The sequence below is a fragment of the Sorex fumeus genome, unplaced genomic scaffold, assembly GCF_029834395.1.
Source record: "Sorex fumeus unplaced genomic scaffold, SorFum_2.1 ptg000032l, whole genome shotgun sequence".
Lineage (NCBI taxonomy): Eukaryota > Metazoa > Chordata > Mammalia > Eulipotyphla > Soricidae > Sorex > Sorex fumeus.
The window spans coordinates 9,518,024-9,541,266 of NW_026606089.1; the positions used below are offsets into that span (position 1 = coordinate 9,518,024).

The window sequence follows — 23,243 nt, forward strand, 5'->3', positions numbered from 1 at the left end:
CTGGGCCAGGTCCAGCCTGAGACCTTTAGGGCTGAGGAAGGTCCCCTCTGCACACCAGCAACAATGGCTGATCCAGCCCAAACCAGTTCCCCAAGGAGGCAGACCTCGCCTAGAAAAACTGCCTGGACTCTTTTCTCTCCCTGGATCACAAGCTTCTTTTGTTTAACTCTATATCTCTTCAGATTCCCCTGACCGCACTCACCAAACCCAGTTAGGATGAGAGATCCCACCAGCATGATTGCCGTCTGCAAGGTGTCGGTATAAATCACAGCTGCCAGACCCCCTAAGCAGGAAAAAAAAAAAAAAAAAAAAAAAAAAAAGCACTTAGTTTTGGAGCGCCACCTGTTGGCCAGCCGCCTCTCTGTATCCTTCACCTTCTGTGGATGCCCTTAGTCACACAAACACACACAGATACTAATCTCAGCCACTCTTGGGTGTTAGTCTCCTATTGGAGGGATGGGTACTTGATCATTGTATCACTGAAACCCAAGAACAAAAATTTGTAAGTTTACAACTGTAGCTCATGATGTTTCACTAATAAAAATTAAAACACACACACACACACACACACACACACACACACACACACACACACTTTTCCTTACTTCCCTCCCATACTCTGTTACAGCAGTCTTCTACACAGTGTGTTATGAAATCTCCACTTTTCACCAAAATTCCCAAAGGAAGCCTTGGGGAAAAGAAAATCCTTCCAGTTTCCTAGTTGGAGAAAGAGCTGAATGTAGCACTTTGGAGCTGGGAGATGGCTCCTCTATGGTAAGAAGTATATTCTACAAAGGCAGGAAAGGTCAAAGAAAATAATCTCTACTGGATGTCTGGGGACTCTAGCAAATCAGCAAATTTCACTTGTATGTCCAATCTCTTTTCCCACATCATCTAACTCTTATCACCAAAGCTAGGGAGGACTCCAGCTGAACAGCAAGTTTCATCACTGAACATATCCCCACCCCCACCCCCAATAAGAGCAGATTAACACCACAACAAAGGTGTCCTCAACTGTGCTTCATGTCACCAGCTTCTTTAGTCACTTCTAGAATCTTCCGCTAAAGTCTCTTTGGAAGGGGCATTTCCTGCTTCCTTCCTTACAGTGCATCCCAGGCCTCATCAGAACCAAATTTAAGGTCAATGTCTGGCTTCTAGGGACCCTGCACCATGGCTTCACTGGAGTTATCAGAACTTGACCACACACATACACACATACATTAGCTAACTCCCCTTTGACCAGTCTCCTGCCACCCTCCATACCTGTCATGAGTTTCCTCCACTCCCTTACTCTCACCTATCCCTGTAGCTGGCAATTCTTTCCTGATTCTCCCAAATTACCTGAGTTGTCTCCACAACCAAAAAAGCCAAGGTCTGCCTGAACTTATGTAAGAAATTGTCTTGAGTTTACACTGGAGTTTACTGGGTCCACCACTCTACTTCATAAGGGTATGTGAGTTGGGATGAAGCAAAAGCCCCATCCTAAAACTGTTTTTGGGATTTGTTCTCTTCCACATTCTTGTATCCTTCACAGGTGTTTAACCCAGGCTGAAGCAACTGGATCATTTTAATGGACTCACCAGTGATTGTATAAATGGCAGTGATAGCCAATAAGAGAAAGATAGCCAGGTACAGATCCAGGCCCAAGGCCAAGTTGATGAATATGGCACCAGAGAAGATATCTGCCTAGAAGGAAAAGGGAAGGAGAGTTAGGGTGAGAGAGGCAGATGGCAGCATAGTGAACCCAGGCAGGACCTAACTGAGGCCCTTTAGCTGCAAGACAAGGAAGTGAGCTTGGAGGTGTTAGCAGAACAGGTGTTAGGTGTTAACAGTTCTCTCCAGAACTGTTGATGTTGGAAACATCTGGGACCTAGTGCCGGCCAGCAGTAGGTCCTATGATTGCCCTATTATTGAAACACAAAGGGCAATTCAAGATTCACATTTTAATTAATAGCTAAGAATATGAAAAACAATCACCTCACGATTACCTGTAGATGAGCTACGTAAAATAGCCAAACTCATAAAGTCAACGATTAGAATAGTGGTTACCAGGGCTAGGATTTGGAGATATTTGGATTATTAGTTAACTGGTATAAAGGCTCAGTTAGGAAAGACAAATAAGTTTTAAACATATGCAGCACAAAATTGTACCTGTAGTCAACAATAACGTCCAAAATCTGTCAAGAGGATAGAAAGCATGTTAAGATGCCCCATTTGAATGAAATAAAAATACAAGGATAAAAATTTCTAAAATAAAGTCATATTCTATTCTTAAGTCTCACCACCAACTATGTTAGAGATGTAATAGACATTCAATGGGGAAAATATATCGCAAGGTCAATAAACCAAAAAAATGTAGATAAATATGGTACAGTGTAAGACTAGAGAGGTAGTAGAGTGGGCAGGGCACTTGCCTTGCATATAGCCAAGAGAGTTTTGATCCCCAGAATCCCATATAGTCCCCCCAAACCCTGCCAGGAGTGATTCCTGAGTACGGAACCAAAAGTAAACCCTAAACTGCCGAGAGTGGTTCAAATATCATACACAAAAAAAATTCTATATAAATATATACATATATACCACTTATGTTGAATCAGTTATAAGAACAAAACTCATAGAAACAGAGCATAGTAAAGAAGCTTAGGTATAGAGGATAAGGATAAGTTAGTAAAAGGATATCAACTCTCAACTGAAAAATAATTAAGTTCTGATAATATAAAACATAGCAACTATACTACATAATTAAAATGTACTAATAAGTAAATCTCAAATGTTTTCAAAATAGGGAGCTGAACAATACTGGGTGTGGCCCCAAAACAAAAAACCAAAAATGGAAAGGAGTTCACACACACAAAGATAAATATAATAGATGTGTTCACTAACCAAATGTGGCGGAGTTCTCTCACAATGTGCATGGCAATAAACCATGATATATTCTTGAACTAGTTCTTAAAATATATTCTGAGGGGCTGGAGTGACAGCACAGCGGGTAAGGCGTTTGCCTTGCACGTGGCCAACCCGAGTTCAATTCCCAGCATCCCATATGGTTCCCTGAGCACTGCCAGGAGTAACTCCTGAGTGCAGAGCCAGGAGTAACCCCTGTGCATTGCCGGGTGTGACCCAAAAAGCAAATATATATATATATATATACTGTACAACCTTCAAATGTTAGTTATTGATCAAAATGTTAATTTTGTTTTTAATGAAAGCAGCAAGTAACATGATTTTTCTAAAGATAAACTGAGAAAAGGTTAGCACTAGTGTTTACAAAAGAATAGCAACTCTTAAAAACACATCATTCTATTGATCTGGGGACAAGGCAGCTGGAATATAGACGGGATCACTAAGTCAGTGATGGTTTGAGGGATCATTCAGGATGGGAGATGTGTGCTGAAAGTAGATAAAGGACCAAATGTGATGGCCTCTCAGTATCTATATTGCAAATCATAATGCTCAAGAGGAGAGAGTATAGGGGAAACTGTCTGTCATAGAGGCAGGGGGAGGGTTGGGATGGGGGAGGGGATATTAGGAACATTGGTGGTGGAAAATCTGCACTGGTGGAGGGATGGGTGTTCAATCATTCTATGGCTGAAACTCAAACATGAAGATTTGTAACTGTATCTCAAGCTGATTCAATTTTAAAAAATCATTCTTACTATGCAGCTGTAAGGAATGATAAAACCATGCAATTTGCTGCAACCTGGTTGAAACTGGAAAATATATTGAGTGAAACAAACTAGAAGAATGACAAACACAGAATGATCCCACTTATGTGTGATATATAGAATAACTGGATGAAGAAATGTTTTCTAGTAAAGGGAGTGTGCCTAGATCACCCTTGACCCCAGAATTTAAAGAGGACAGAGAAGGAAAAAAAATAATGGGGAAAACGAATATGAAGAGAAAATGAAGTAACAGATAAATAAGAGTCAGGGCTTTAGTTATACTGGTGATCTGAGAGAGTAGTATAGCTATAAATGCAAAACACAGACTCAATAGCATTGGAGATATGAGATTTATGCCGCAACCACAAGAATTTTCCAATGTGTGTCAAGGCGATATGCCTGGAGGGGGTGGGGCTTGGGGAGGGCACAGCGGGGGAGGGCTCATGGGTCAGGGTGGAAGGGGGACAAAATATGGGAACACTGGTGGAGGAAGGTTGATACTGGTTGTAAAATTGGTGTTGAAATATTATATGCCTAAAACTGAGTTATCAATAACTTTGCAAATCACACTTTTTTACTTTAACTGATTTTTTTTAGTTTTTTAGTTTTTTTATTGTTTCAGCTCTTTCCTAAGGTTTGTTTTTATTTGGGGTTTTTTTTTTTTGGTTTTTGGTTTGTTTTTGACAAATTTTCATACTATTTTCCATAAAGGTTGACCCAGGCAACGTTCCTACCAGCAGTAAATGGGTTTTTCTTTTACCTCACATACCTGCTGGAACTGATTGATTGTACCAGTACAATCTAGGAGCACTTTAAAAGTATATTAATTCTTTATTTTAATTAAGAATCCATGCTTTTCTCTCTCCCCAGAGACCTAATGTCATCATTTACGGTGGAGGAAGAAAGGCTGAGCCAGTGAGTGGGGAGAAAGATCATTTAGAATAGTGTCTCCCCACTCCAACCTAAAGCTAGTGGTCAGGGAACCTGGTTTTCATCCCAGCACTGCCATCATAGGCCTAAGTGACCTTGGACAAAACATTTCACCTCCCCATTTCTCAAAATTCTTCCTCTTTAAACTGGTAAGCTCTGGTTCCTTTGGGTTCTTTCTTCTTTGGTTCCTGCAGAGGCTGCTGGGATGGAGTCAAAAAGGAAGAATGCACCCTGAATGATACTCGGCTACACTACAGTGAAATGACACTTCTTCCTGACTGACACAGCAGGTTAGTAGAATACTGATGAGTTTTCACAGTACTGGTCCCTTTTGACCTCGCCTCTTCCATCACATAAAGTTAATACAGTCTGAGGGGCCACAGTCATTGATAGCAACAGAATGCTGTTAAGAGTGTGTGCCTGATTTGGCAGATTAACTAATAAGCATAAGTGAGTTATAAAATGAATCTAAGGCCACTGCCACCTTTAAACGCCCTTGGTGAATTTATTTTCCAAAGAAGTTAATTTGTAATGTTTTATGACAACACACCAGGAAATTTTGACTCCCTCATTAATATTTGTCTTGCTGACTTTAGACACAAATAAGTAACATACAATCCCTAAGATAATGCTATAGAAACTATTGTAGCTACTAGTGCTGAACTAATGTGTATCTTCTTTCTACAATATTCTATTTCTAGCTAATAAGACAGGTAAAGAATTCTAAGAAAACCTCCTTCGTGAATCAAATAAGCTGAGGGCAGTGTCTTCCTTCCAAGAGTTCATGCTAACTTTGGGGATGAATTATTTTCAGATTTGGAACATTGACAGCAGTTAGGAGTACCAGGGAACACAAGCGTCTGTTAACCCTTTGACAACAGTTTGTGGGTCACCTAGATGTTCCAACCTTTTCCTGCTTCATTAGAGTTTTTCTCCCACATAAACCCAGGGAATTTTACAGTTTACCAAATGCATTCATATTATATACATTGTTTTGATTCCCAGAATTGAATTCACTTTACAGTGGAGGAAAAACAAAATCATTTATTTCAAGATTGCTAAAATTAAAGGGATTTTGGTCTCCAAAGCCAAAGACCTTCCTACAAAGACAAAACTGAAAGACAAAACTTTCCCTAACTGGAATATTTTCTGCAGAGAGCAAAGGTTTTTGCATTTAAATTTGTATTTATTTCTAAAATAAAATAGCTAATTTTGTGATTAAAAGAAGTGTAAAAATTTATTAATTGAAAAGTAAAAGTGGTACCACTTCCATCACTTCACCCAAAGGTCACCATTGCTTTTGTTCTCTGGAGGAATTTCGATTTCTAGATACTGCATATAAATGAGGGACCAGAGATCTAACACAGTGGGTCAGTTGCTTGCTTTCATCACAGCTGACCCAGGTTTGATCCCCGACATCCCATATGGTCCCCTGATCCCTTAAAGGAGTGATCCCTAAGCAGAGAAACAAGAGTAAACCCTAAACACTACCGGGTGTAGTACCCCTCCCCCTTAATTGCATACCAATGATTATGTGCCACCACCCTTAAAAGTAGTATTTGTAAATAGAGGGAATTATCTAAAGGGAAGGAGGGACAACAAAATTGCGTGCATAATCTCATGGTTAAAGAATTGTCCAAAATTCGGGGTATGATGCTGCCTACAGGTCAACCTGTACCTACTGGGTGAGTGCATCAGCAGCCTGATGGTGCCCTCAGGCTTCCTGATATCCCCGAATTGCCTCTGGCCAGACTCCAAAAACTTGGAACCAAATTTCCTGAGAAATCAAATGGCCAAAGGCTAGGTATGTGGGAGACACTCCCACAAATCACCTCTGGCTCAGCTATATAAGCTCATTTTTCAGCCTCGCTTCAGAGACCCATAAATAAATCTCAAAAGAGATAAAAAGCTGCCATTAATCTCAGACCTTCACAAGACTGAGCAGACAGGGTTAAATTGGAAGGGGGCAGGTTAGCTTGGTGTGTGCCCAAGCAGAGCCCCCAGCTGCTGCTTACTCCCACAATCCAAAATCACTGCCATACCCCTGGTCAGTCTCCATCATCTCAGGAAAGACCTCACCGAGATATAATGCAGGTTCTGCAACTGAAATCTTTAGGTTTCCTTGAGGGCGAGATGGGCTACCTCTCCCCACCTCCCTGTACTTCCAGAAGCCTCTGTAGTAATGTCCACACCCCAAAATAGCCACCCACTTAAAAAGCTACTCCAGTCTTACCATCCTGATAAAAATACTGAATGCCCTGAAGAAACATGATGACCTTTTAGTACCTGTATTTCAAATCATAATGCACAAAATTAGAGGGAGACTGAGGATGGGGGGTGGTGTGCTCAGGGATGGTAGAAGGGAAATGGGGAACATTAATGGTGGGAAATGTACGCTGATGGAGGGATGAGTGTTGGATCATTGTATGCCTGAAACCCAATCATGGACAGTGTTGTAATGGTCTATCTCACAGATATTCAATTTAAAAAAATGTTAAGTAATGTGGACTTCATGTCTACTTTAGTTAGACTAAATTTCAGTACTCCATTTAAAAAAAAAAAAGAATTGTCCAAAATACCACTGGAAGAACAGATAATTAAGGGTCATGGAAGGGAACACTATGACAATAGTGGGGGAAAGTGGTCCCTTTGAAGGAGGACCGAGTGCTGAAAGGAGCGCTAGAGGCAGGTTGGAGCAGGGTGTGGGGTGGGGGGTTGGCAGTGAACAGGAGGAAACCTGGAGACATTGGTGACAAGAAGTGAACACTGAAGAGACTGGTGCTGGAACACTGTACACCTGAAACTCAATCATGAATAACTTTATAATTCATAGAAAGAAAGAGAGAGAAAAGGGAAGGAAGGAAGGAAGGAAGGAAGGAAGGAAGGAAGGAAGGAAGGAAGGAAGGAAGGAAGGAAGGAGAGAGAAAGAAGAAGAAGAAGAAGAAGAAGAAGAAGAAGAAGAAGAAGGAGAAGGAGAAGGAGAAGGAGAAGGAGAAGGAGAAGGAGAAGGAGAAGGAGAAGGAGAAGGAGAAGGAGAAGGAGAAGGAGAAGGAGAAGGAGAAGGAAGGAAGGAAGGAAGGAAGGAAGGAAGGAAGGAAGGAAGGAAGGAAGGAAGAGAAATTCCCCAAAATATTAATATGTCTAGGACTGAAAAGATAGTGCAGCAGGTAAGGCACTTTGCATGTGATCTACCTGGGTACACTGGTCTCCCTGCTGAAAACTCTGTGGTGTCTTAGGAGGGGCAGGCAGGCCAAATCCCCACCCTGCTAAAGCCCTGATAGCTACTCACACCCCACAACTGCCTCCATGCCAACAGCCCAACTCCACTGCTTCATTACTAATCTCTGCAGAGCTGCCAAACCAATGAAAATTCCAGTACACTGGTATCCATACAGAAAACTCTGGGTTCTTCTCTGTGTGGGGACAAGAAGCTTCCCTCAACCCTGCTTTTCCATAAGACTTGACAGCCATATCCACATCCTACAGCTGCTGCCATGTAAATTTCTCCATCTGCCCAGTTCTATAGATCATGGAGTTTCTGGATACCTCCAAATTCCACAATACTAACATCCCAGTAGGAGCACACCAAATTAGATAGGAAAGTAACATAGAAGCCAACTAAGTTCAATAAGCAAAATCATTAAAACAGAAGGCTCAACTAGCAACAAATAGCTTTGTAAACCCTCAGACAAGAACTAAATTACTCCACAATGATATATATAACAATTTTCACAATTATTCTTTTTCTTAAATAATTGAATTAATAAAAGTTAAAAGGAATAAGGAAGTAAGTGTGGGAGGAAGGAAGGAAGGAAGGAAGGAAGGAAGGAAGGAAGGAAGGAAGGAAGGAAGAACCGAAGAAGAAACCAAAGAAGGAAAGAATACTGTTAAGTAAAACAAATTTGAATTGGAATATAAACTATAGATCAATGTTTCTCCACCTTTTTCCAACTATGGACCCCTTCCTACCTTGTTTCCTTCCTGTGTCCCCCATCTGGTTCTACCAATTGGCCTATAATCTTATGTTGTGGTTCCCCTTGTATGTCATGTTCACTTATGGTTCTAGTGGAGTATCTTGGGGGAAAGCAGGGACCATATGGTCCCCAGTTGAAAAATTCTACTCTAGACTAGGAGTCAACAACTTTTTCTGTTAAAATTATACAGAAATTAAGTAACTAATGTTTTATGCTTTGTAGGACACGCAGTCTCTGTCCAATGTACTCAGTCTCTTCCTTTAAAGAATGAAAGCAGCCATACAAAATAAGCATAATACATCAATAAATTGGTTTGATGTCGTTCTAATAAAACTTTGTTTAAAAAAACATACCAGAAAGTATACTTAGTACTGACAAGATATTTCTTCCTATATCACTTGGAAAGTTTAGATAAACAATACTCCTGAGACTCATCAGGAACAACAAAAATGCAGCCCCATCTGGGAAAATTCAGAGTAACGGATTGTCTGACTATGATCCTTGGAAGGTTATTTGTCTTAGCTTTAACACTATAATACTTTTAGATCTGTGGTTTTACGTATCTCTGTGTTCTTCTCATTCTGGTCTAGTTGAACACACATTAAACCCTGCCTGGTAATAGCATTTGAGGACGGTTCCATTACTCAAATTTCTGCTTTTAGTAATGAAGGTGAAAGTACTAGGTGATGAGCACTCAACCCTTAAGCAAAATCCAAAGCTCTTATTTTCATCCAAGGATTCAAATTGTTTAGTATAGTTGTTGTAAAAGTTTATTGCAGTCATAATGAGTGGTGACAGCCTCCAGGAAATGTAAACAAGGGACATTTGGCCATCATGTGTAGTTCATAAAACCCGAGGATTTGTCTCAGTTGATTATGCACATTTAAATGAGATAGGCCCAAAATTTTTACAGAACAGAATACTTCTTGATAATGCAACATGTTGGAATAGGAAGTGGGACAGGAAAACAATAAAATTCAGAGGCATGTTTGGAGGAAAATTAAGTCTGAGTATCACAACCCCAATGAATATGGTCACAAGGTGGCAACGGTAGTTAAGAATCCACACCAACACCCACAGTGGCTTGGGTGACATCTGTCTCCTGCACTGAATTACATTTCACTTTTCCCTCCTATTAATTCATATCCACTTGTTCAACCCCATAAAATCCCTTTCTCTCTCTTTCCTTCCTTCTCTCTCTCCCTCTCTCTGAATTCCCCATCTATAAAACTTAAGCAAAAGACACAGGACTAGATGAATTTTTCCATTCATCACCCTGTGCTTTTATTCCACCCAAACACAAAGCAGAACTGTGAGAACAGAGAATCAAACTGTTTTTATTTTGAAAACCCAACAAACCAGATTTTCAATCCTTGTCTTGTCATACACTATCTGTGTGATCTGGGACAAAAGTAGCACGGATGCTTTTATTTTGTTTTCTACTTTATGGAAAGAGAACAGAGTCTTAAAAGTTTTTAAGACTCTGTTCTCTTTCCATAAAGTAGAAAACAAAATAAAAGCATCCGTGCATACTTTAATGAGAACTGGAGGTGGTGCAAATGAAGGTGTGCAGAAGAATAAATGTAGAGATTAGCAATAAAGAAAGGGTAAATAAGAGACTAACAATAAAGAAAGGGTAGGGTAGCTATCATCCTTCTTATTCAATATTCCAAGGATCATTGACTCTGGGCAGCAGGTGGAACAGATAGAATATTGGTGAAGACTTCTGACAATAAGCCTTTGAAATCGGAAAGAAACAAATCTGTAATACACACTAGTCCAAAGAACAGATTTATTTTACTTTGGTGTTGTTTTTGCTTTTTGGGTCATACCTGGTGATGCTCAGGGGTTACTCCTGAATTGCACTAAGGAATTACTCCTGGTGGTACTCAGGGGACTATGTGATGCAGGAGATTGAATCTAAACTGGACAGCCACTCAAGGCAAACACCCTACCTGCTGCATTATCACTCTGGCTCCCTCAAAGAAAAACTTTTTAAAAAGCTGAAATCAGGGGTAAAGTCTCAATATGGATCAAAGCTGTCCCTCAACTAAGTAAAGGCTCCCAATTCAAAGGAGATTTAATAAGCAACCTGAATAGCAGGTTAGGTGATTGGTAAGGCAGGGATAGAGATTGACCATTTGATTTATTTCTGTAAGTTCCCCTACACCGGCTGTGAGGGCAAAAAGTGCCCTTTCCATGACAACTGCAGTCAACAGACTTTCGCCCAGCTAAACTGTGGACTTGAAGAGGGCGTGATTTCAAGAAGGGAAATCCCAGTGCACTCCTTTACCTGATCACTGGGCATATGAATCCTCGCAAACTCAACCAAGGTACCATTTCATTCCCAACTTCATACCAGCTCCAGGGTAACTTCCTCAGTTTCTCTGCTTACATTCCTCTTTCTCCTGTGACATATCCCCTTCTCTTCCTCAGGTGGCCTTTCTCAGCACTTCCAAACCAAGTCTCTGTGTACATACTAATGAAATGAGACTAAAATTGTTGTTTTTTTAAAAAAACTAGTCCTGAAACTGAAGAGAAGAAAGCAAAGGAGTTAGAATCATCACAGTAGCAGGAAAAGCACCAATACACCAGTCAAAATAGCAGCAGTGGTTTGACTTAGGAAACTGCGTAGGGAAACAGCAATAATCTTGGGTGTTAGTCCAAATCCAAGACAAAGTACTACAGACCCTATCAGCAGGAAACACTGTTTTCACTAAGTTGTATATAAACATACATGAAAGACCATTCGATGGTGAGAGTACAAAACAACTGGATATCATCAAGCAAAAGAATAGAGTTGGAACTCTGACCTCCTATCACATAAAAAAAAAACTCCAAATAAACCAAAGTAATAAAAAGAACTAAATTCACTAAATCTTAGAATCTTCAAGATATTGGGTCTGGCTACAGATTTTTAGAAATGACACCAAAAGCATATGCAGTAGCCAAAAAAATAATGAACTTAACTAAAATTTGAAATATTTGCACATCAGAAGACACCAGCAAGAAAATGTAAAGACAATCTATAGATTAGGATAAAATAGTTTAAAATCCTATATCTGATGATGTCCAGGTACAGAATTATCTTCTACTCTAGCTAGGTAAGATGTTAAAACAGCCAAGAATAAGTTTTACAGAAATATCTAGTGTTCTGAGTGAACCATCATAATCATGATCATGATCACCACCATCATCATCATCATCACTATCATCATCATCATCATCATCATCATATTTTACACTCAAATAACATCTCTCTCATATTTTCAAGTGAATCGGTATGATCCGTAGTACCACCAAGATGTAGGCAAGGCAGCAATTGTTTTTCCCACTTTTCTCAGAAGCAAAACAAAAGGCCATTTGTTACAAGTCACCTCCTGGTGAGTAATAAAGCTGACTGGAAACCAGGCTTTCTCAACAGTCATTTGATTCCAAATTATTCTCCTAGGAAGTTTCAAGAAGTGGCAAGGATGACCACTTTTTTTCAACATAGTATTGTTAGGAGTCTAGTCAGAGCAATTAGAGCAAAAAAAGAAATAAAAATGCGACCAAATTGGAAATAAAGAATTAAAACTGTCACTAATTGCAGATGATGTGATATTGTGTATAGATACAACAGTTTCTTAACAAGGTTATATATAATGTCTTTAATTGCTTATTGTTCGCGTTTTTCCAAAATTGCATTAACTTGGGGCCAGAGAGATAGCTCAACAGGCTGGTGGGTGCATGGTGGGTGCATGCTTTGAATACAGGGAGTTCCCGTTGATACCCAGCACTGCATTGTCCCCTCAGTATCACCAGGACCAGTTTCTGAGCATGGACTCAGGTGTAGACCCTGAGCACCACTAGGTAAGTCCAAAATAAAACAAAACCCAAAAACTCATTAACCTTTACAAGTCTACCAGGATAAACCTTTAAATAAGCTTTTCTATTCCCATCATCATGTGCACTGTCTAGCTCAGAATTTCTGAATGAACATTTTCAAGAATAGAAAAGTAAAGTGAAAGATAAATATAAGACTTGCTCCACTGGGGCAAACAAGAAATCTATGCAACACCTTCGATGACCATCTTTTTCTGGGAAATTTCAGCTCTACCATTTGAGATTTGCTGGCCCAGGTTAGAAAGCTAAATGGTATAAAATCAGCCCTCATGACTGGAATGCAGAAATATCTTCCAGTGAGCTAGTCACTAAAAATCCAAGGAACTGATTTCAGGTGAATAAATATAGTGGAATTATATACCATAATTGCTTCCTAAAGAGCATGTGGGAAAGAGAACAATGTGTTAGAGTCAGAAGTCTGAGCTATACTCCTGTTTCAGAATGCATAAAATGTATTTTCCATTCCCCGGGATTTTCAGTTACATCTACATGATAGGAGAGAGAACATCAGAGTTCTTCAAGAGTCGTCAACGACTATGTTTAAATACAAAAAGTATTCAGTGGATCCAGATTATGAGCTTGACAGGGTGGCAAAGACCCGCAGCTACCTATAGGGGTAAAGTCAGCCCTTAAATATCACTAATTTTTTGAGCTCCCATTTGACCCAGTGATACCACTCCTGGGAATATACCCCAGAGAGGCAAAAATGTGTAGTCGAAGTGACATCTGCACTTGTTTGTTCATTGCAGCACTCTTTACAATAGCCAGAAACTGGAAGAAACCTGAGTGCCCAAGAACAGATGACTGGTTAAAGAAACTCTGGTACATCTACACAATGGAGTACTACGTAGCTCTTAGAAAAGATGAAGTCATTAAATTTACATACAAGTGGTACAATATGGAAAGTATCATGCTAAGCGAAATGAGTCAGAAAGAGAGGGATAGACATAGAAAAATTGCATTCATCTGGGGGATATAAAGCAACAAAATATGAGATCAATACCTAAGAATAGCTGAGATCAACACCAGGAGGATTACTCCATAACTTAGAGGCCAGCCGCATATTCTAGGGGAAAGGGCAGTTCAGATAGAGAAGGGAACACCAAATGAAAGGTGTTTGGAGGATCCTCCCAGGAAGGGAAATGCATGTTGAAAGTAGACTATGGACTGAACATGATTGCCACTCAATGCCTCTTTTGCAGACCACAACACCCAAAAGGAGAGAGAGAACAAAGGGGAATGCCCTGCCACAGAGGCAGGGTGGGAGGGGGGGTGGGGGGAAATGGGCACTGGTGGAGGGATGGGTATTTGATCATTGTATGACCGAAACTCAGGCACAAAGATTTGTAAATCTACAACTGTACCTCATGGTGCTTCACTAATAAAAAAAATATATCACTAATTTTTAATTTTCTCAGAAGAACAGCTTTAACCTACTGGAAAACTAGTGGGTCAATCAAGAAATCAAATTATTTTGTTTCTGTTTGGGGAGCACACCTGCCTATACTCATGGCTTATTTGTGGCTCAGGACTCAAGTATTATTCCTGAGGGACCATGTGGGATTCCAGGGACTGAATCCAGGCCAACTGCCTGCAAGATAAGTGCCTTACCCACTGTACTGACATAGTAATCTCTCTGATCCCTATTGAGAAATCAAAAAGAAACTTGAAACCATGAAAATGGAAATACAACAGACAAAAGTTTATGTATTGCTGGGTAAAAAACGTTCTAAAGGAAATTTTGTAAAGATAAAAGCCTATTTAAGAAACAAGAAAAATATCAAATAAATGACCCAGCTTTACATCACAAGAAATAAAAAGAGAACAAATTAAACCCAGTGTTTGTAAAAGAAAAAATAAAACAAAATCAAACTGTGAAAGAAAGTGAGGTGGAAACTAAAAAGGTTACATTACATTAAAGTTTACATTAACTAGTGATAAAACTTAGAATGGATTCTTTGAAAAGACAAACAAAATTTGTTCCTCCAAGATACAGAAATTACTCATATGAATAAAATCATCAAATAAAGTGAAGGAAATAAAACTGATTGCTGAAACATTTCACACGGGAATTGTCCACATTCTAACTTGAGGTGTGTATTTCTTTTCTTCATAAAATTCCTTCATCTCTCTTATCCCTTATGTTTCCTAAGTAAAACTGTTTTGCTTCAGAAAAAAATTTTCTGATTCCTGCATCAGGGAGGTAGCTCAAAGAACTGGAGTGCATGCTTTGCATGTCAGTGCTCTGGGTTTGATCCCCAGAACTTCACAGTCCCCCAAGCACCACCAGGAATGACTTCCAACCCTGCAACATCCCTAATGAATATAAATGTAAAATCCTCAACAAAATATCAACAAACTAAATTCAACAATAATACATTAAAAGATTCAGGGGGCTGGAGCAATAGTACAGTGAGTAGTGCATTTGTCTTACAAACAGCCAATCCAGGTTGGATGCTAGTACCCTATATGACTCATCAAGCACAGCCAGGAGTGATCCCTGAGTACAGAACCAGGAGTAAGTCCTGAGCACTGCTAAGAGTGCCCAAAACAATAAAAAATTAATCAATGAATAAACAATTAAATTAAAAATTCATACAACATTATCAAGCGGAACTTACTCTAGGGGTGCAAGAATGATTCAGCATCCACAAATAAATTTGATATGATTTTAAAAAGGATAAGGATCATGATTATCTCAATGGATGCGAGAGAGAATTTGACAAAATTCAAAACCCATTCATGATAAAAATTCCAACCAAAGTGAACAGACTGGTACTTCAACATAATAAAAGCCATTTATGACAATCCCACAGCTAAAATAATACATAACAATGAAAAGTTGAAAGGATTAAAGATCAAGAACAAGTAAAGGGTAAGGATGACCATTTCTGTTCAACATACTAATGTTAGGAGTCTAGTCAGAGCAATTACATCAGAAAAAGAAGTAAAAATGCAACCAAATTGGAAATAAAGAATTAAAACTGTCACTATTTTCAGCCAAATACAGTAACAACAAGTCTCACGATGGAGACGTTACTGGGTCCGCTCGAGCAAATCGATGAACAACAGGAGGACCGTGACCGTGACCGTAACTATTTTCAGATGATGTGATATTGTGTATAGAAAACTCTAAAGATTAGGAGACCAGAGAGATAGTACAGCTGGTAGGGTCCTCTGGCCTTGCACACGGACAAATTGGGTTTGACCCCTGGATTCCCATATGGCTCCCTGAGCACTGTTAGTAGTAATTCTTGAGTGCAGAGACATGAGTAAGACCTTAGCATCCCTGGATGTAGCCAAAAGCACAAAAAAGAAAAGAAAGAAGAAAGAAAACTCTAAAGATTAACCAACAGTCAGGATTAACAGAGTTGCAAAATATAAAGGTAAAGGCCCTCCCGTTGATCGTCGATTTGCTCGAGCGGGCCCAGTAACGTCTCCATTGGAGACTTTGTTGTTACTGTGTCTGGCATATCGAATACTCTCGGTAGCTTGCTGGGCTCTCCGAGAGGGGTGGAGGAATCGAACTCGGGTCGGCCATGTTGGCCGCTTGTAAGGCGAACGCCTTACAGCTGTGCTATCGCTCCAGCCCAGAGCTGTCTGGTTTTTAGAATCACTGACGCTGTTATGAGTGACAAATGTTTTATCTTCTGTGGACTTTTTGTTTATTTATTTGAAGGAAAAAACCTTTTATTTGGTGACTTTTAGGAAGAGGACGAGCGGAGAGAGAGAGAAACATTTCAAGAGAGACCGTGGGCTTCTCCAAAGGCAGAGAGAGCCCCTACACACATCCCAAGATTAGACAGGAAAGCACAAAAGTCCCCATCTCAAGGAGAGCTGCGGGCACCGCATTGGCTCGGCTACATGGGCACAGGCAGCTCAGGGGCTCGGGCAGCATAGGAGCCTTCAGTGGACCTTTCAAGGGTGGGTGTGCTCCCCCCTCTTCTCCTCGACGGAGCGGCATGTCTTCTGATTGTTACTTCATGTGGCTCAAAGTTTTTCAGACACAGGATTGGTTACTTCAGCCTGAATTTATACACCTGGCTTTGGGGAATCTAAATTTTTATACTAAAGTGGTTTTGAATTTTATTTGGAGGCTCGTGCCAGGCAGTGCTCAGGACTTACTCCTGGCTTTGCACTCAGGATCACTCCTGGCAGTGCTCAGTGGACAGTATGGGATGCTGGGGATAGAACCCCGGGTCAGCTGAGTGCAAAGCAAGCACCTTCCCTGCTCTACTTTCTCCCTGGCCCCGGGTCTCCTGAGCACTGCCCCAGGGCACCTCCTGGTAGTGATTCTTAGCAGTTCGATGATGCTTGGCGCTGTGGTGGCAGGGGTCGCCCAGGCCACTCCAGTGGCCTCTCCAGGGATGCACATGGCAATGCAAAATATAAAACAATATATTAAAATATGTTTCAGTTCTATACTCTAATAATTTTGTATCTACAAAATAAATTTTAAATAATTTTATTTATAATCAAATCAAAAGACTAAAAATACCTAGGAATAAATTTAACCTATAGGTGAAAGACCAAAACTATAAAATATGATATAAGAAGCTGATGATGACACAAAGATATTTCAAGATCCTGAGATGGAAGAATTAACAAAATCCAAAGTGGCAGTGGGGGCTTGCTCTTCAAGCTTGTGTTCTCCCTTGAACACTTCCTCTTTGCTCTATGCTCTTTGCTTGCTTTTTTCACTCTAGAGTAGAACATGTTCTCTCTTGAACACATTTTACCTCTCTTTCTCTCACCCCACATCTTTCTAAGTTCCACTCAATAAAAACTATCAAGCAAGCTCATAGATATAAATTGATAGTTGCCAAACACAAGAGATAGAACTTTCATGAAATGGGCAAAGAGCTCAAATGGTACAAATTACTACTATTAAATTGAGTAAGTGATACACAGGATGGCTATTATACTTAGTAATACTGTAATGCATATCAGAAAAATTCCTGAATATTAGATCTTAAAAAGTTATCATCAGGGGCCAGAAAAATAATACAGCAGATAAGGCATTTGTGTTGCTCGCAGCCAACCCAAGTTCAATCCCTGGCATCCATATGGTCCCTCAAGTACCCCCAGGAGTGGTTGCTGAGTGCAGAGCCAGAAGTAACCCCTGATCATTGCCAAGTAAAGCCCAAAAATCGAAGAAAAAAATTATCATCAAAAGAAAAAAACTGTATCTGTTTATAGTAATAGATGTTTCTTGGGCCAGGGCAATAGTATAGTGGGTAGACATTTTGCTTTGCACACAGCCTACCTGGGTTCAATTCCCAGCATCCCATATGGTCCCCTGAGCCTCCCAAAAGTAAGCCCTGAGCACTTAGAGATGTGGCCCAAAAAATCTAATCATTATGTGTACACCTGAAACATATATGTAAACTATGTAAACATTAACCAGTTTTTCCTTGCACCTCCTTGAATTTGCTTATATTTTCAACTTTCCCTCTTAGTCAAGAATAAGGAATTTTATGTGTTAGTTTCTTGATGCATAAAATAGGACTTTACCCTAAAGTACCAAGGTAATAGAAGCATATAGTGTCGCCTCTTGGAATGAAAGAATGTGCTGAGGAATAAGGATGGGCAGTTCAACGATCTGTGCCTAAGCACCACCCCATTCCCCAGACCAGACAATGGACTCACCGAGATCTTAGTGAAAATGTAGAGCAACAAGGAGAGAACAGAGAGGTAGACTTGGATCCGCTTGCCTCCAAATCTCTTCCGGAGGTACTCTGGCATTGTCACCACCTACAGGGGATTCAAGGCAGATCATTTCTACAGTAACCAGGAAATCCAGAACAAGTAGCGATCACCCACCATGGCATTAGAAGGAGAAGCAAAAATTAACTTCTACTTGGTCAGACAAGTCTTCAAAATCACCAGATGTCCCCATCTTACTCCCATCTTATTTGTTTGTTACAAAAATAAGGCAGTTCTCTACCCTGGAAGTAGTGGGGATATGCAGCATATATATATATATGTATATATATGTATATATATACACACACATATATGTATGTGTGTATGTACGTATACGTATATATGTGTGTGTTCCTATACAAAGCACCTACTATGAATAATACATCATAAAAATGATGGAATCTTTTCATATGTCAGTGAAGATGGGCAAAATGGCACTTTGTTCTGTGAATTGACCTTTTTAAAGATTGTGCCTGCAAGTCTGCCCATTGCTCTTCCCGTTTCTTTCTGGAAAACCCAACCACACTTCTTCTCATTCCATAAATGCTGAGCCAGCTGGTGCCTGGGACCAGATATGTGGCACCTACATTCTGTGAACCTCCAGAAGAGGGAGAACCTGCCTTCTGTTTCTCCCATGCTACATAAATGTATAGGCTTATACTAAATGTATAGACTTACACATAGTAGGTGCTCTTATCTTACTTTAGATAAGATAATACTAAAATGTCTTTATGAAAGTCAGAGACATTTGATCAAGAGATTGTGTTTTTGACAGTACGTATGTAGTACCAGCTACATGCCCAGCTGCATGCATGAGCAGCTGATATACATAAATGAAAGGGAAATATAGGTTTGTTTCCCTCATGCTGCTTTCCTTCCAGAGGCAAAGGCAAACAGTTATAGGTGATAAACAACTGCATGGCAATGCCTTGCAAATATAGAACCAGCATAAGAGTATGTGATGCTTGGGGACTGGAGCGATAGTACAGTGGGTAGGGCATTTGCCTAGCACACGGCCAAACCGGATCAGATCTCCAGCATCCCATATGGTCCCCTGAGCACTGCCTGGAATAATTTCTGAGTGTGAAACCGAAAACTTAAAAAAAAAGTATGTGATGCTTTAGAAAGCTCTGAATAGAGTGAAATTACTTAGGAGGATCTTATAGAGGGACATGTCAGAGCTGAGTGAACTCTTGGAAATTTTACAACCTAGAAAAGAAAATTAAAACCCGGTTTATCTCATAAGATTTCTGCCTTATTCCAAGTTTATGCACATATTTGCTGGAGAAAATGGGTGAACAGAGCAGCTACTTACCCCCGCCTTGATGTAAATAGGGACAAATATCCAGCCCAAAACAACTGTGATAACCAGGGCCTAAAATTAAAAAAAGAGATATAGTATAACCAAGAGAAACCTTAAACATTAACCTGCTGCTTGGAGGACCCTCAGCTGCTACAGATCAATAACCCAGATTTTTTATTTTGACTCTAAGGATAACTCTCTGGTGATCAAATATAGCAGGAGGGCTTTGTGCCTGATTTGCCCAAAGAAACAAAATTGGGTAACAATGGAGAAGAGCCACTGTCCACTGAATTACACTGCCCCCTGACATTACAGCTCTTGTCTCTTCCCTGGTTTACAAAAACAAAGTATTTTAAAAACAGTCATAACAATAACCATCATCATAATAATATAATGATGATGATGGTAACCTAATGTCAAGGATTTCCAGATTTCCAAAGGGGTTGAAAGTGTGCAGGGGGGCTTACCTTTTTAAGAGAATAATCACTATTTCTCACACTACTCTGTTAGAAAGGGAGCAGGACCTAGGTATCCTAGAGTTGTATCCATCCTCCATCTACATCCCTGAAGAATTCCCTAATATATAGAATATATAATATATAGAACTTCTCTAGGCATAGTTATACTGATTGGCTACTAAAATTCCTTCCAAGACTAGGATAGGGTGCCTCAGATGTTACTCACATTCCATTCAAAGCCCCCGGTGGCAATGCCTGCAGCTGCTCCAGTCCCTGCCAATCCCACGAAGTGACCACTTCCAATGTTACTGGCGAAGAGAGAGGCTCCAATCTGTAAACACAAGGATTAAGTCAGATGAGGATTATATGATTTATGGACTCATTCAGTATGAATCAAAGAAAGACTTGTGAATCAAGAGAAAAGCAGGAAAGAGCAAAGCAGAAACTTGCCTGAGATGGGTTCTGATTCAAAAAGAAGATGTGGGAAATGAGTGACAAAGAAGTGTAATGAAGAAGTGGACAATCCCTGAAATAGATTACCGGTGGTTCCTTTGTGAGCCAAATTCCCAACGCTAAAGAAGACATGAGAACCCTATAACCCTCAGCACTCCTTCTAGAAATTTCCCAAGAGACTGTAGGCTCACAAATATGGCCTCCATCTCTATGTCTTGACTTAGGACTGTGATCAACACAGCGCCTTAGTAATTGTGAGGCTTTGTTGAAAGCAACCATTTAAAAAGAAGCTTCAGTTTTAATTATTACTGCCTTGTAGTAGAGTTTGAAGTTAGGGAGGTTGATTCCTCCCATTTTCAACAGCATGGTACTGGAACAAAGGCAGAGCTGTAGACCAATGGAACAGGGTTGAATATACTGACGTCCTCCCCCAAGCATACGAGCATCTAATCTTCGATAAGGGGGCAAGAAAAGTGAAGTGGAGCAGGGAAAGCCTCTTTAACAAATTATGCTGGCAAAACTGGACGGCTATATGCAAAAAAATGGGCTCAGATCTCTGCCTAACTCCATGTACAAAAGTAAGATCTAAGTGGATTAAAGACCTCAACATCAGACTGGAATCTATAAGATACATTGAGGAAAATGTTGGCAAAACCCTTCATGACATAGAAGCTAATAGTATCTTCAAAGATGTCACACCGCTGGCCAAGCAAGTGAAAACAGAGATAGATAAATGGGACTATCTTAAACTAAGAAGCTTCTGCACCTCAAAAGAAACAGTGACCAAAATACAAAGACAGTCAACGGAATGGGAAAGGATATTCGCCAACTACACATCTGATAAGGGATTAATTTCAAGGATATACAAAATACTGGTTCAACTCCACAAAAAGAAAACATTCAACCCCATCAAAAAATGGGGAGATGAAATGAATAGAAACTTTGACAAAGAAGAAATCCGAATGGCTAAAAGAAACATGAGAAAATGTTCCACATCATTAATCATCAGGGAGATGCAGATCAAAACCACAATGAGGTATCACCTCACACCACAGAGACTGGCCCATATCCACAAGAACAAAAGCAACCGGTGCTGGCGCGGATGTGGTGAGAAAGGGACACTCCTTCACTGTTGGTGGGAATGCCGACTGGTTCAGCCCTTCTGGAAAACAGTATGGATGATTCTCAAAAATCTAGAAATTGAGCTCCCATTTGACCCAGCAATACCACTCCTGGGAATATATCCCAGAGAGGCAAAAAAGTATAGCCGAAGTGACATCTGCAATTGTCTGTTTATTGCAGCACTCTTTACAATAGCCAGAATCTGGAAAAAACCTGAGTGCCCGAGAACAGATGACTGGTTGAAGAAACTCTGGCACATTTACACAATGGAGTACTATGTAGCTGTTAGAAAAGACGAAGTCATGAAGTTTACATACAAGTGGTACTACATGGAAAGTATCATGTTAAGCGAAATGACTCAGAAAGAAAGGGATAGACATAGAAAGATTGCATTCATCTGGGGAACATAAAGTAACAAAATAGGAAACTAACACCCAAGTATGGCAGAGATTAGTACCAGGAATTTTACTCAATGACCCGGAGGACAACCACACATGTTAGGGGAAGGGGGTGCTCAGAAAGAGAAGGGAACACCAAATAAAGGGTGTTGGAAGGATCCGCCCACGATGGGAGAGCATGCTGAGGGTAGACTGTCGACCAGCATGATTGTCACTCAATGCCTCTTTTGCAGACCATGGCACTCAAAAGGAGAGAGAGGGAAATGCCCTGCCACAGAGGCAGGGTGGGATGGGGGCTGGGGGGGGAGGGGATGCTCCGATCCGTGGTGGTGGGAAATTCGCATTGGTGGAGGGATGGGTGTTTGATCATTGTATAATCGAAACCCAAGCACAAAAATGTGTAAGTCTACAACTGTACCTCATGGTGCCTCACTATTAAAAAATAAATATTAATTATTAAAAAAATATTAATTTAACATCTATGCTATCTCCAAAGAATTATTCTAGACACTAGGGCTTCTCCTGTTAAGAGCACAGGCAAAATTTCCACCCTCCAGGAGCTTATATTCTAGGAGAGGAAGTAGAAATAAATTAACAAATAAAATCAAAGAATAGTCTACTGTATAAAATCAAATAGTCTACCATATAAAATCACTATCAAATCCATATCAGAGAGTGTGATAGTGATGACTTGAGATTAAAGAATCAAAGAAGTTCCCTCTGTGGGGATGTTCCCTAACTTGAGGACAAAATAATAAAACCTAACCATGCAGAAATCAGAGGAAAGCATTCCAGTAAAGGAAAGCCCCCTCACCCCTTGAATGTTGTCATGGTTTAGAAGAAAAAAGAAGGTTGGGATGTGATGAACAAAGAAGGAGGTATCATAGGAGCTTGGAAAGTTGGTGAGGGATAGATCAGCCTGTGTGATTTCTGTGTGATTTCTGTTCTGGAAAGTCACTGGGGGCTTTCAAGCAGAAAGACAGGATGTAATTCGTGTTTAAATATTGCTCTCAAGCATTTGGAGAGTAGTGTTGGGACCAATGAAGAAAACAAGAAGCTGGCATGATAGTGCAGTAGGTAGGGCACTTGTCTTGCATGTAACTGACCTGGGTTCAATTCTCAATATCTCATATGGTCTCCTGAGCATCACCAGGAGTAATTTCTGAGTGCAGGGTCAGGCAAACACTTAAGCATCACCAGGTGTGACTCAAAAACAAAAAAAAAACAGAAAGAAATGAAAATATCATATGCAGTGTTATAGTTGCATCTAGGTGAAAGGATACAGGAGCTTGGTCTCGGGCAGAAGCAACTGAGACAATGCCAAGCAACAGGTTTCAGAGACAACATTG

The 23,243-nt window shown here is 40.2% G+C and overlaps 1 protein-coding gene across 2 annotated transcripts in view; it reads right to left on the reverse strand.

Annotated features, from left to right (window-relative positions):
- SLC5A1 (solute carrier family 5 member 1) overlaps positions 1 to 23,243 on the reverse strand; it is a 66,710-nt gene that overhangs the window by 22,339 nt on the left and 21,128 nt on the right. For both annotated transcript variants that reach the window (XM_056116579.1, XM_056116578.1), the window contains exons 3-7: positions 20,148 to 20,252; positions 19,476 to 19,535; positions 18,104 to 18,208; positions 1,581 to 1,686; positions 203 to 283 (exon numbers count right to left, since the gene is read on the reverse strand). In XM_056116579.1, the coding sequence (XP_055972554.1) occupies positions 203 to 283; positions 1,581 to 1,686; positions 18,104 to 18,208; positions 19,476 to 19,535; positions 20,148 to 20,252 (457 nt within the window). The remainder of the gene's footprint in view (positions 1 to 202; positions 284 to 1,580; positions 1,687 to 18,103; positions 18,209 to 19,475; positions 19,536 to 20,147; positions 20,253 to 23,243) is intronic.